The 12,641-nt window shown below is 56.5% G+C and overlaps 6 protein-coding genes across 6 annotated transcripts; 2 read left to right on the forward strand and 4 right to left on the reverse strand.

Moving 5' to 3' along the window:
- Positions 1-1,523, reverse strand: CDEST_11298 (Putative gfo/Idh/MocA-like oxidoreductase, NAD(P)-binding domain superfamily). The gene is made up of 2 exons (XM_062927454.1): positions 1,197-1,523; positions 1-1,129 (listed from the first exon to the last, which is right to left on the reverse strand). Exons 1-2 carry the CDS (start codon positions 1,307-1,309, stop codon positions 4-6), a joined length of 1,239 nt encoding a protein of 412 aa, XP_062783505.1. The 5' UTR covers positions 1,310-1,523; the 3' UTR covers positions 1-3.
- Positions 1,524-1,806: 283 nt separating this feature from the next.
- On the reverse strand, positions 1,807-3,692 carry CDEST_11299 (Putative fructose-bisphosphate aldolase, class-II, aldolase-type TIM barrel). Its single transcript, XM_062927455.1, has 9 exons — positions 3,355-3,692; positions 3,161-3,231; positions 2,939-3,097; positions 2,766-2,872; positions 2,655-2,710; positions 2,567-2,597; positions 2,469-2,510; positions 2,289-2,412; positions 1,807-2,235 (listed from the first exon to the last, which is right to left on the reverse strand). Exons 1-9 carry the CDS (start codon positions 3,466-3,468, stop codon positions 1,851-1,853), a joined length of 1,089 nt encoding a protein of 362 aa, XP_062783506.1. The 5' UTR covers positions 3,469-3,692; the 3' UTR covers positions 1,807-1,850.
- Positions 3,693-4,911: 1,219 nt separating this feature from the next.
- CDEST_11300 (uncharacterized protein) lies at positions 4,912-5,364 on the forward strand (the record flags this gene model as incomplete). Its single annotated transcript, XM_062927456.1, has 1 exon — positions 4,912-5,364. One exon carries the CDS (start codon positions 4,912-4,914, stop codon positions 5,254-5,256), a length of 345 nt encoding a protein of 114 aa, XP_062783507.1. The 3' UTR covers positions 5,257-5,364.
- A 21-nt stretch (positions 5,365-5,385) lies between these two features.
- On the reverse strand, positions 5,386-7,584 carry CDEST_11301 (Putative chalcone/stilbene synthase, polyketide synthase, type III, thiolase). The gene is made up of 3 exons (XM_062927457.1): positions 6,975-7,584; positions 6,280-6,914; positions 5,386-6,212 (listed from the first exon to the last, which is right to left on the reverse strand). Exons 1-3 carry the CDS (start codon positions 7,103-7,105, stop codon positions 5,650-5,652), a joined length of 1,329 nt encoding a protein of 442 aa, XP_062783508.1. The 5' UTR covers positions 7,106-7,584; the 3' UTR covers positions 5,386-5,649.
- Positions 7,585-9,557: 1,973 nt separating this feature from the next.
- On the forward strand, positions 9,558-9,968 carry CDEST_11302 (uncharacterized protein; the record flags this gene model as incomplete). Its single annotated transcript, XM_062927458.1, has 1 exon — positions 9,558-9,968. The coding sequence occupies one exon, from the start codon at positions 9,558-9,560 to the stop codon at positions 9,966-9,968; it is 411 nt and encodes a 136-aa protein (XP_062783509.1).
- Positions 9,969-10,057: 89 nt separating this feature from the next.
- Positions 10,058-12,090, reverse strand: CDEST_11303 (Putative apoptosis-antagonizing transcription factor, AATF leucine zipper-containing). The gene is made up of 3 exons (XM_062927459.1): positions 11,995-12,090; positions 11,833-11,938; positions 10,058-11,771 (listed from the first exon to the last, which is right to left on the reverse strand). The coding sequence occupies exons 1-3, from the start codon at positions 12,041-12,043 to the stop codon at positions 10,178-10,180; spliced, it is 1,749 nt and encodes a 582-aa protein (XP_062783510.1). The 5' UTR covers positions 12,044-12,090; the 3' UTR covers positions 10,058-10,177.
- Positions 12,091-12,641: the final 551 nt, after the last annotated feature.

Genomic DNA, 12,641 nt, shown 5'->3' on the forward strand with positions numbered 1-12,641 from the left:
GAATCAGCTGGCAACGCCAGGCGACCTCCTCACCGGCAACCCGGCCTTTTCGTACGCCATATCGATCATCCTCATTTGTTTGATGCTGTCCTCCCCGTCCACCCAGACCCCCGTCTCCCTCCCCTTGACACGGTTAACAAACTGCTCCAGCTGATGTCGATACGTGAGCCACCACTCTTCCCCCGTACCTTTCCCCTCCAGGCCGGCCTCCTCAAATGTGTACGTCTTGCGCGCCGTCTTCTCCGTCCACCGTCTCACCACCTCCCCGGTCTGCGTGCTCTTGATGACAAACTCGTCCTCGACGTCGATGCGGTGCCACACCCCGCCCAGCATGAAGTTCTCAAATTCGATCCTCCTCTTGCGCGTCTTCTCCTGCCCGGGCGGCAGCTTTGGATCGTCGACCACGGCCGCCTGGTGAGACACGCTCAGCCTGGGTACCCCGAAATTCAGCGACGCTGCCCTCAGCCCGCCCTCAGTCTCCGCCGTCCCGCCCCCCTTCATCCTCCACACAATCCGCCATGCATAGTCTGTCCTCTCCTCGGGCGCTGGCATCGTCTCGAACCGCGCCTCCAGACACTCCTCCGCCTCCCGCCCGAACGTCTGCCTGATTCCGCTGACGCAGTACGTGCCCAAGTCCATCAGCGCACCGCCGGCGAGGTCATATCGGAACCGGATGTCGCCGTCGCCCGTCGTCATGAACCACGGTATCCGCCCGCTTGCCTTGACGTGCTCCACGCTGTCCTGGTCGACGAGCGTCAGGAAAAACTGCCAGCTCGGCTGGAAGCGGTAGTGAAACGCCTCCAGCAGCACAGGGGCGTTGGGGTCCTTCAGGAGGGGCAGACCGAACAGCGCCTCGGCCTCCTGAGCATTGGACACCGACGGTTTCTCGAGGAGAACGTGCTTCCCTGCCTGTAGAGCCTTGAGCGCCCACTCGTAGTGCAGGCCGTTCGGTAGCGGGATGTATACGGCGTCGATGGACGGGTCATCGATGACGGCCTGGTACGAGTCCTTGACGTCCGGAATGCCATGCTTCGCGGCGAAGGCGGCGGCTTTGGTGCGGTCGCGGGCGGCTACGGACTGCACGACGACTTCGCCATGAGATATGGCTGGGATGATGAGGGCCACTGGGCTGTTTCCTGCACGTCAGCATGCATCCTGTCCAGTCGGTTCTGTTCTTCCACGATGCCTCGACTTACGCGATCCTGGCGGCGCCTAGGATGCCGAAGCGGATAGCGTCATCCTGCTTCGGTGCGACAGGTGGGTTGAAGATGAGATAGTTGCGTCGAAGGAATCCCCAGACAGACGCCATGGCTCGGGGTTACAGGTTGTCGGCTACGGGGGTTACAAGTTCCAACTAAAAAGAGATTAATTTATGCAAGATATGGATTGACTGGATGAATTCGGCAGACGCGCAAGTTGATATAAGCATATGGGCTTGGGGTAGGGAAGGGATGCGACAATCTGCATGATGACCCGAACAAGGTTCTCGATCCGCGAGGCGCAGTGGCCGAGGAACCGAGCAACGTCGCTAAGATCATTAACATGAGATGAGGTCGGGGTTTACTCAACCCTGCTGGCGGGGAAGGATATTCGAGCTGATGTAGCATTAAATCCGAACGTGCGCATGTTGCTGCAATAGTCCCTACAACACACGGGCAGAGCCAACACATGTACACTGCACGTCACCGCATACCGAACATGTGAACAGTCAAGAAGTTTGTCTCTTTTTTTATTTCATTTTGAGAACTACGTAGGTAAGCCGTCTCTTGACAGCTTTGTCCTACGATGCAGAGCAGACCGCATCCCGGTTTGGTCCTGCCGCTGCAGAGGTATCACCCATTATTCATCCTTTACAAAACATCGTTGGCGTTGAAGTCGTACAGGGCCTGCTTAACACGCTCCTTCATGGTCTTCTCACCCTCACGAACCCAGACTCTGGGGTCGTACTTCTTCTTGTTGGGCTTGTCGTCACCCTCGGGGTTGCCGACCTGGGTCTTCAGGTAGTCGATGTTCTTGACGACGTAGTCACGGACACCGGCCAGGTAAGCGAACTGGAGGTCAGTGTCGACGTTGACCTTGACGACACCGAAGGAGATGGCCTTCTTGAACTCCTCGACGGCGGAACCGGAGCCACCGTGGAAGACGAAGAAAACGGGCTTCTTGTCGTTGGTGCCCAGCTTCTGGGCGACAAACTCCTGGTGCTTGCCGAGGAGCTCGGGGTGGAGCTTAACATTGCTACGAGGGTCAGCGTTACGTTCATGCGAATGCGCCGGAGGCGTGAGGCTTACCCAGGCTTGTAGACACCGTGGACGTTGCCGAAACCAGCAGCGATGCTGAAGTAGGGGCTGATGGGGTTCAGAGCCTGGTAAATGGCGTAAATGTCCTCGGGCTGGGTGTAGAGGGAGTTGTTGTCTGATGCGTCGTCAGTCAGGCTCGTGGAGATAGCAAAGCATGCAGCCTTCACATACCGACATCCTCGTTGTTGACGCCGTCCTCCTCACCACCGGTGACTGCACAGTATTGTTAGTTATCGCCCGCAAGGTACGTGTTCGAACGGCTGGCCTACTTCCGATCTCCATCTCAAGCCAAAGCTTCATCTATTTGCAGCGTGTTAGTAACGGTCCCTGGAAAACTACACGCGAGTCTCAACTTACGGGAGCAGAGCGCTTGAGGTACTTGGCAGTAGTCTCGATGTTGTAGGCGACATCCTCTGTTTTGCGTGAGCTACAACATCAGGCCAATATGAATCACAGAGGACTACAAACCCTCGGAAAGGTCGATCATGTGCGAGGAGAAAAGGGGAGTGCCGGAGCGCTTGAACTCCTCCTCGTCGGCGGCGATCATGCCGTCGAGCCATGGCAGAAGCTTCTTGCTGTAACGCAGGTCAATGTCTGGTGACGGCAAGGTAACGGGTCCAGCGAGATAGGATCGAGCTTACGCGCAGTGGTCGGAGTGGAGGACGACGGGGACGCCGTAGATGGGGGCAATAGAGCGGATGTAGTGGGCGGCGGCGATGGCACCGGCGACGGAAGCCTCCTGCTTCTCAGCGCTGTTGGGAATGCCCTTGCCGGCGAAGTAGGCGGCACCACCCTGGGAACTAGAGAGCTGTCAGACATGTCGCCACGTGACACCGGCGTGGCTTTTGAGAATGTGAACGCACGTCTGGAGGATGATGGGGGACTTGGCCTCGCGGGCAGCCTCGAGGGCAGCAACGGCAGTGGACGAGGAGGTCTGCGAGGCGGGGTTGTTGTTAGCCGATTGTCACCAAAATGGAAAAGACCCCTCACTCATCAGCCTTCTTCCGCTGTGTGACAGCATGAGCTGGGGTTGGGGGGCGGCTTAGGGAGTACTTACGACGTTGGCAGCGGGGATGGCAAACTCCTTCTCCTTGGCGTAGGTGAAGAGCTTCAGGAGGTCATCGCCGTAGACGACACCGGGCTTGAGGTTGAGATCCTGGAGGAGACCCATGGTGGATGGCGGGGTATCTGACGTGGGTGTGTTGAGGTGTATTTAGGAGGAGTTATGTCTGCTGCGACCTTTGGTAATTGATGCTCAGAGGCAAAGCGGCTGGGAGAGGTTGCAAGGTTGAGGTATTGACGAGAGAGGAGAGAGGAAGAAGATTCAATGGGAAGGTTTGGGACAAGGTGGACGCGGCCGAGTTATGTTTGATTCACGCGAGCGGGATTTTACTCGGGCTGAGCAGCACACTGGATGAGCCAGGCCCGGTCCAAGGTCCATTGCTATTGCATCGCTCCAGTTACCGGCGGACCACCTGGGCAGCAGGCTGGTCACTGCCCCGTGTTGCGTGAAGGTGCAGAGGTACATTGGCCCGAATCGGCGTCTACATGAAGAGGAGCTCCGCTCAGCCAGCTCCATCGCCGTAGGTGCTGATGAGGCAGGTATCCGTATACTACACTACCTACGGACGTACGTACGTACCTAGGTAACCCACCTGCTTGTTTACAAGCCCCTCTCGTCGGCCCTTTTACCAGCAGATATTCAGCAGAGACACGCAAAAGATCGCTCCCCTGGATGGCACTCGAGGTTGAAGCCTTCGATTTCCAAAATGCAAGCCAGTGTTTTACAATGCCTGATGGGAGAAACAACACTCCAAACCAACAGGAAAGAGGCGGTCTTGTAGCGGTCTCAACCTCTTCGAGTTGTTGAGGGGCAGAAAAAGGACGAGGTACCTCCGTTAAGACGTCCATGTACCTTTCCCCCCCCTCCCTAGGACCAGAGACAGGCACGAATCAAAGAGCCCCTCTCTGGCTCTTACCACACCACCTGGCATCTGGGCCACGACCACGTCAAACGGGAATGACCCCTCCCCCCACCCACCGTCCAATTGACGTCAAAAAGATGGGCTACTGCACCACTCGTCGGAGTCATTGGGGATAGGGCTCCACCTGCTCAACCCCTCGTTGCCCTGTGCTTTTTCATGGCTGGACAACACTGGCTTGCGGTGCTTTCTTGGGCGAGGCGAGGGGGGCCCAGCCGCTCGCTGCAAGAGACATTGGCCCGTGCCCTGGTGCTGGTGCTGTAGTGGTAATTTTTAATTTTTTTTTGGCTGCACCGACACCGCTGACAATCATGGCATTTGACTTTTCTTCCCCTCGAGATCGCTCGGCCTTATTATGGTGTCCGCTGCGATATTTAATGGATAGCCCCGCGGACCTTGAATGACTCGGTTACTTGACTTTCTTTCCTGTTAGTAGGGCTGCGCAACAGATTGTTGCTTGCCAGGGTAGCACGACTTTCACCGAGAGATTCTCGGTGTAGTTCTCCTAAATGCATCTCGTCTTTTCTTTGAAGCTGACAGTGCCATCGGGAACCCTCAGTTCGCTCGCAACAACAAATCTCCGTCGCGAATCCAACTTTGGCCCCTCCCACCCCCCATCCCCCACGAATCTCATGCCGTCAATTTCCTTACCACATGCAGGCCGGGCCCCCGGAAATGTACGACCAATCGCGCCGCTTCATGACGATAACCTCCCGGCCATGAACTCATCCTTGAACCTTTTCCATCTGCGCACTTCCACCCCTAGGGACAGTCATTGCCGAAGCCCGGGAAGATGCGGGATTGTGTTGGGCATCTCGACCCTTCGTCCGCCGAAAACCGAGAACTCACGACTCCAAGAGGCAACCTCGTGGCCGCCGCTTCCTCGGTCCATCGTCTCCCACTTCCCCGCGATAACCTCCTTCATTGCCGGAGAAATTCCACCCAACTCGGCTCATCTCGTGTTCCTGATATCGTGACACTCCACTTCCAAGAGTTTCTCTTCCCGTCCTCCGGCGCAAAGAGACCTCAATCTCGGGTCTAAACCACGAGCTTGCATATGTACATGTCATGGTTTCGCAACATTTGGACGGTTTTCGGTCAATTGCAGCGACCTTCCTAAATTATTAAGCTCGTCTAGGTAGTCAGTTCTACTATTGTCTTCCACAAGGAAACTAGCATTATCATCATCATCGTCTACAAACGAACCAGACTGACACATCTCTTCTCTAGCAGCATAACAATCCGTGTCTTCATTAGCGCCGTCGCGTCATGGTACAACATCCTCCTCTTTGCTTATATACCGTACCGCCCATTCCTGCGACTCCCACAACCAACCCCATTCCCCCGCCTCATTACTGCCATCGCCCCCCTCAGTCTAGGTCCAGATTCCCCATCGCCTCCGCAACGAAGGTCTGGTCCGTTTGCCGTCCCGAAGATGCCCGCTCCTCGGGCTGTGCCCCGCCGTCGTCCCCAGCTTCACTAGTGCTGCCCTCGCTCTCCGTCTCTGGAGGCGTCTGCAGACCCGTGACGCCGCGCGCCCTCATGTTCCGCTTCAGCATGCACATCTCCACCGAGATGCCCGGCCCGAACGCACACCCCACCACGTAGTCGCGTACCCGGCCGTCCGGCGCTATTGCGTCCATGTCCTTAGCCCGCAGCCGGTCCAAGACGCTGAATATCGTTGCTGAGCTTGAGTTTCCGTGATTGATGTATGTGTCGTAGCTCGCCCTCATGTGGTATGACGAGATGCCCATCGTCTTCTCGGCCCCCGACAGGATCGTGGCCCCTCCCGGATGCATCGCCCAGTCAAAGTCATCGGCGTTTTGGTACGAGGGTGGTAGTGACGGGACGGAGGCGAGCATCTCTTTGAAAGTTGACGGCATGGCGGCCGCCGCAAGCTTCGGTACTCGTGGCGAGAGAATCACCTTCCATCCTGCACCGCTCGTGTTAGCCAGTCTGTCCATACACTGTGGACGATCAAGAGAGGTGAGTTGGCTTACCTAGAGGATCAACATCGAAGCCCAGATCGTGATCGGTATCGGGGATGATCTTGTGCTCCCAACCCAGCAAATCATAGACGGGCTCTGTCGGCGAGCCGACACCGTTGCTGAGCACGACGGCGCTGGCGCAGTCGGAAAAGAGGGCTACACCGATCCTCGTTTCTTGAAGCGCGTCGATGCTGTTGAGCTCGCTGCGCACCAAGGTCGTGCTGACCTCAAGCGCGACGCAGAGGATTCTGGCTGGCTTGTTGCGAGCCTTGTGTCCCAAAGCCAGGTTGGCCGCCGTCCGCAACGTCGCCAGCCCTCCACTGCAGCCGACGCCGTGCAGCAGAACCTTCTCGACCTGGTGTGTGATGCCCAGCCCGTTGACGACGTAATGATCGAAGCCGGGGTTGGCGCTGTCTGTGCACGTCGTCGACACGACGTGTGTGATTTCGCTGAGGTCGATGCGGGCCTCCTCGATGGCCTTGCGCGATGCTTCTACTGCTAAGGGCACGCCGTCGCTCATGAATACCTGGTGCAGCTCGGCAATGGATGGTGCATCCTTATTGTTGACGACGGGATGTTCGTGCGTCCCGATGGACGAGCGATAGTCGATGCCGGTGAAGCGATTGATGGCGAGAACCTTTTTCATGCTACGGACAGCCCCCGTCAGCGAAAAGGCCGTCGTCACGATGCGGTCGCAAAACACTTACGAAGGCGATTCGGCGTAGAACTTATTGCTCAGGTAGTCTATCGAGTCCGTCTTCAACGAGTAGGGCGGGTACTGGCTACCGACACCTATGACGGACAAGCCGAGTTCCCTAAATGCGTTGGGAGCGGCCATGGTGAATGGTCGGTGAGAGAGATGCGATGTGGGGAAGGGGTAGCTAGTCGTCTTCTGGCTGGATGTGGCGCTTCTGAGAGATTATATCAAGAGAGAGAGAGAGAGAAAAGAGACGGCCAATGGATGATTGAAGACGAAAATAGCTTTTTGAAGCTCACGAGAAGCTGCGGGATGTGGCTAGCAAAGGCGTGAAGCTGAAGGCGAACGACAATGGCTTGCGCAGAGAGAGCTGTTCGGCTTAGGTAGGTAGGTAGAGTGATGATATCACTCGCGGCAACGGTACACAACTGGAGTACACACAGCGGGATGCGACGTATGTGTCCTGGCGGAGGAACGATGGACAAGGGACTAGAGCAAAGATGTGAACAATCGGCGCAAGAGATGTGAGGAAAAGGAAGAAGAGGGAAAAGTCGGTCAATCTACTGAGGCAGGCTCAATCCCAAAAAATAAATAAAAATAAATTGGAAAACAGACAGACAGGCTCATGCATGAGAAAAACATAATGGTGACGGTGGCATGGCATGGGGTGGTCGGATGGCTGGTTGGTGGGTGGGTGAGATATGTGAACCTGACCAAGCAGCCGGCCTCTCTCTCGCTCTCTCTCTCTCTCTCTTTCTCTCTTTCTCTCTAGTTTGCCCCTGTCTCGTTTTGTACAAGCTCTCCTCTACCTGTCTATCTCCTCTATCTTCTTCGGCTCTCAACAAATTCGCGGAGCCACCAGGACGAGTTGGGAGTAACCAGCCTGGGTTGCTGCCCGGTATGATGGTTCTGGTGCTGCTTCATGGCAGGGGCTGGGCGCATGTTACCTCGTGGCGAACTGGATGCGTCGGCCTTTCAAGGGGGCGCGGAGGCGTTGTTGCACCGTTTTGTTTCGTATGATCCCGCCCTGCGACCCTCTCCTCTCTCTCTTGTCTTTCCGATGAGCCTTCAGTGCGTCGGGATGCTCTCCGTGGGAGTCGTTAGTCCACCACTATGCGCCAACAGGGAGGTAGTATTGGAGCCGGCAAGGAAAGCAAAATATGACCCCCGGAGATGAAACAATGTCTGAATCCAATCTTCGGAGCCGGGTCCGCGCGAGGTGGAGGATATCCTCGTCTGCCCGCCCCCCTGCTTGATTTCCATTCCTGTTTATCCATTTTTTTCTCATTGTATGGGAGGCCAACTTTGCTTAGAAGCTCGCGCCTCAGGATGCGATACGACGGCGGGCACGGGTACGGAGAAGCAGGCGTGAAGTGCTCCTGCATGGGATGGGCCGCAGCTCTGCCAGGAACCAAGATACAATGATTGGGAGACCATCCATAAACATGACATGCTGGGCGCTGAAGCTGAAGGGCTCGTAGGTGGTTGCCTCCTGCACCCCCGTTCATTGTTTTCATCTCATGCTGTGCTGCATACTAGCAGCACCTTAGCTGCCTACCTAGGAAGAACCGCACGTCTCGTCCGATCAACATTGGTCCATCCCAAGTCACATTGTCGTGCCTGTGCCTGCTCCCAGTCAGTACTGACGAGTCGCTTGCATCCCACTGATAGTGCAGTCACCTCTTTCTTTCGACTCGGTCAATCCGAATAGGGCCAGAGCTGCTGAACAGGAGATATGATGTGCATCCACATAAAAATAAGACTACAGGCGGGCTGCAAGGGTTCTTGCGACCAGCACACGTCATACATAGTCCAAGGATTATTTTGCTCGCGTTGGGTTGGTTATGGTACATAGTATGTCGCTTCAGCTTCAGCTTCAGCTTACCTAATTACCAGCCCCCGGCCGAACTGCTCAGTTGCCAGAATAACTGGGTTTTCTACGGGCCTCGTATGGAATAGCTACTGACTGGGGTTCCAAAGTCGAGAAGAGCCAGTTGAAAGCTCTCTAATGAAGCTGACCTGCGTTCTTAGAACCATCGGCCGCCTTACCTGATCCTTCTGACTACCTGCCCAAGGCACCGAGGATACCTCTCCCATGTGATGGTCAACCCACACAGCAGACGGCGGAGGGAGAACACACACACCCGACAAGATAAACTTCAAGTCTTCCCAGAACCGCGGTGGTGGCATCTGATAGCACAAACCACGCTAATACTGCTAGACCCGGACGAAATCCCACCTTGGGAAATGCCGATTGTCTTTCGCCCGCCTATGTCCCTCCGTTCGGACATTTGAGTTGCTCCACGGCCCGCCTCCAAGTCTCGCCGCACGCCGGTGGCCATCGCGGCAGTGCCAAATTCGAGCTCCGGGTCGGTCCCGGCGGCATTATCATATCTCTTCACCCAAAGAAGAATCCACTCTCTTGTCCAATATGTCAGTACTGATCGTCCATTTCGTGTGATCGAATGGCCTGTCACAGCCTCACGACCTAGATGCTCACTGCATGCCAAGCACTAGCGTCCCACTCCCGCCATCTCAGCCCTCGTTGGCTACACTACCCTCCGTCTCCTCCGCCTTCCTCTTTACCCCCACGATGCCGCTACTCCACGCCGCTAAACTCCCCTTTCTTCTACACGTGGCCATCGAGACGGCCGCCGCTTGCTCCTTTATACTCAACCCTGCCAGCCAGCTGCCGGCCCCGACCACAGCCGTTAGGCTGATACTGAAGTCCTTTGGCGGGTTGCTGCTCAGCACGAACTTGACGTGCCTGATTTTCGTGGCGCGGCCTTTCGACGGGACGTCCAGACTTGTGGCCGCGTCGTTGGCCTTTTGGCATGTTTGGCCGTGCTGGCGCGCCTATGTGCGGTTGACGAGGCCCGACGTGGACGGCGGGGTCAAGGAGAAGGACGAGCTTGTGAGGAAGACGCTTGGTGGACCGGAAGTTCATCTTGCAGTGCATGCTGGGGTATTTTTGTTGTTTGTGGGAGCTGCTCTCCTCGGGTAGAGATGGGATGTTCACGTCGTCTGTCAGATTTCAAGTTGACGAAGATTTTCATAATCTTGGGATCAGTGTGATGCAACTTGACCCCTTCTTATCTTTCACAGCCATGGTCTCTATCTCATGGGGATATCTTCATGAATATACACATTGTTGATCACTAAACTTTTCTCTGAACCCCCGTCCCCCTAACACAACCTGAATGGTTCATTCCCTTAGTTACGAAACAGCCGGAGACCGGCCTCTTCGGCGTCGACCTCCTCATCGTCCTCCATCTCTGCATCGGACGCCTGCTCGCTCAGCCCCATCTTTTGTCCAAACAGGGTGCCGAACAACCGATCGACCGCGTCCTGCTCCCACGCCCTCCGGTCCTCGGGCGCCATGAAGTTCTGCAGCTTCTCATGCACGTTGAAGCGCATCTTGCGGCCCTTGCTCGCCCTCCGGTCGACGTGCTTCTTCGTCTTGGCCTCCTTCATCGCCGCCCATCGCACAGTAGGCTGCGCCGCCGCGCCGTTACCCGTGTCGGATGTGCGCTGCTCGACGAGCTCCTTGAGGAGAAGCTGGTAAAAGTCGGCGTCGTCGTAGATGTCCGGGTCCTCGTTGACTTTGCGCGCCACCTGCGCGGGGGCGCAAGACCGCGGCGTGCGCGTGCGCCTCACGAGGCGGTCGGCGTTGAGGAGCTGGTCCTCGAGGCTGGCGACGACCGACGTCTGCGTCGAGACGAGGTTGCGCGACTTGACCTCGACGTTGGCGCTGCGCGTCTTGGCGGACCACGTCTCGAGCACCTTCTTGCGGTACTTGGACGCCCGTTGCTCGGCCTCCTGGATGCCTTGCCAGATATCCTCGTTCGAGGTCGAGGCGTCGTACTCGCCGCGCTTACGCTTTGCGCCAGCGGCCTGCTGCGCGAGCTCTGCGGGGAGCAGGCTGGCACGGAAGCTGTCGAGGGTATTGAGCAGCTTCAGCGCGGCCTCCTCAGCGGCCTCGTACGGCTCCGAGTTCTGCTCATCGTCTTCTTCGGAAGGGGGCTCGATGGTGGAGAAGGAGTTTGTCGCCACGAGTGCCTTTTGCAAACGGATGCGGATGTTAAGGAGGCCGTCAAACGTCTTGCGCTGCTCGCGGACGGCGATGCCCTTTTGTGCGTCTTGTTGGGCGGCCGCCGAGATTGTGGCGGCGAGGGCCTTTTGGCCTTCACTCATGAGCCTGCGCTGCTCGGCTCTGGCATCGGACTTGGAGGACTTGCGGCGGGGCTGATCGTCGTCTTCGTCGTCCTCATCTTCGTCATCCTCGTCTTCTTCGTCATCCTCGTCTTCCTCTTCCTCGTCGTCCTCCTCCTCATCGTCGTCCTCCTCCTCATCGTCGTCCTCCTCCTCTGAGCCCTCGAGACCATCCATGAGATGGTCGTCGCTGCCCTCGCCATCTTCAGAGTCTTTGTCGTCCTCGTCATCTTCCTCCTCATCAGAGATAAAGTCGGCGGCCTTGGGTCTCTTGCTGCGGCTGCCCATCTTTTCCTTGGGCTGCGAGCTGCCGCGGAAAACAAAGCCACTGAATTTCTCGTCGTCGCTGTCGCCAAAGGCGTTGTCGCTCGAAATTTCGGGGTCCTCGCCTGCTACGGCCTCTGCGTCGGCGGCCAGGTCGGCGGTCTCGGGATCGTCAAACTCTTCGCCGCTGGAATCAATGTCCTCTTTCGCATCCTCAAACACGTCGCTGTCGTCATCGTTGCTCGCATCGTTCAGCGCATCGCGGCTGACGCGGGCGCCTCGGTACTGCGGTCCAAGAGAAACGCCCTCCTTTTCGCGGAGCTTGCTCTTGCTACGACGATGGTTAGCCCCTCGATACAAAGTCCCACGCGGATGTAGGGTGCGTGTCGTACCCAACGGTGACATAGTGCTCGGTGCCCGCATTCTCGTCGGCGCTCTCTTCCTCACTGCCGCTTTCGTTCTCGCTCTCCGCGACAGGTTCGGCCTCAGGATCGAGATCTGCCAGATTCGTGTAAGTCTAGTTCAAGCGCTGTGTGGTAGAGTTCATTGCATACCCTTTGGCGCCTTTTCTTCCCATTCGGAAGCTCTTCTGCGGGCGGCCATTTTGCTTGTCTGATACGGGTTTGTATGGCATCCTGCGGTTGGCGACGCCTCTAGGCGAAATTTCTGGGCTTCAAGAAACTTTTTGGTGGTGTCGCGCGGCAGAACCAGCGACCCCACCTCTCAATGTCATTATGTAAGCAATGCTGAGTTTCTTGAGGCGCTACCCTGAACTGTGCCTCAGTGAGGTGCAGAGACGGGAAGTCTGACAGAGCTCTTTACAGAGCGACAACTATTGATCACTCACTTATGGGGCTTTAGGATAACAATTTTAGCATTGGCGCATGAACACGGCGGATTTTAACCTCGAAGTCTCGTGTGTATGTAGGGATTTATTTTTGACATGTTTGCGATGGTATCTAGATAACAAAGCTATCTATCCATCTGTCTAACGTTACGGCACCATCTGCAAACCAAAGCTCTCCCAAAGTTTGTGTTCAGACAGCCGTATCCTGAGTTCATGCGTATCCAAAAATGGTTTTAAGGCATGCTCCCATGTAATGCCTACTGTGTAACTTCAAGATTCAAAGACCAAAATACAGCCCAATCAACGAGACTCCACGGCCAATCAATTGACGATCGCATCACTCAAAGTGGATCC

This window comes from Colletotrichum destructivum, chromosome 7 (assembly GCF_034447905.1).
Source record: "Colletotrichum destructivum chromosome 7, complete sequence".
NCBI classification, from domain to species: domain Eukaryota; kingdom Fungi; phylum Ascomycota; class Sordariomycetes; order Glomerellales; family Glomerellaceae; genus Colletotrichum; species Colletotrichum destructivum.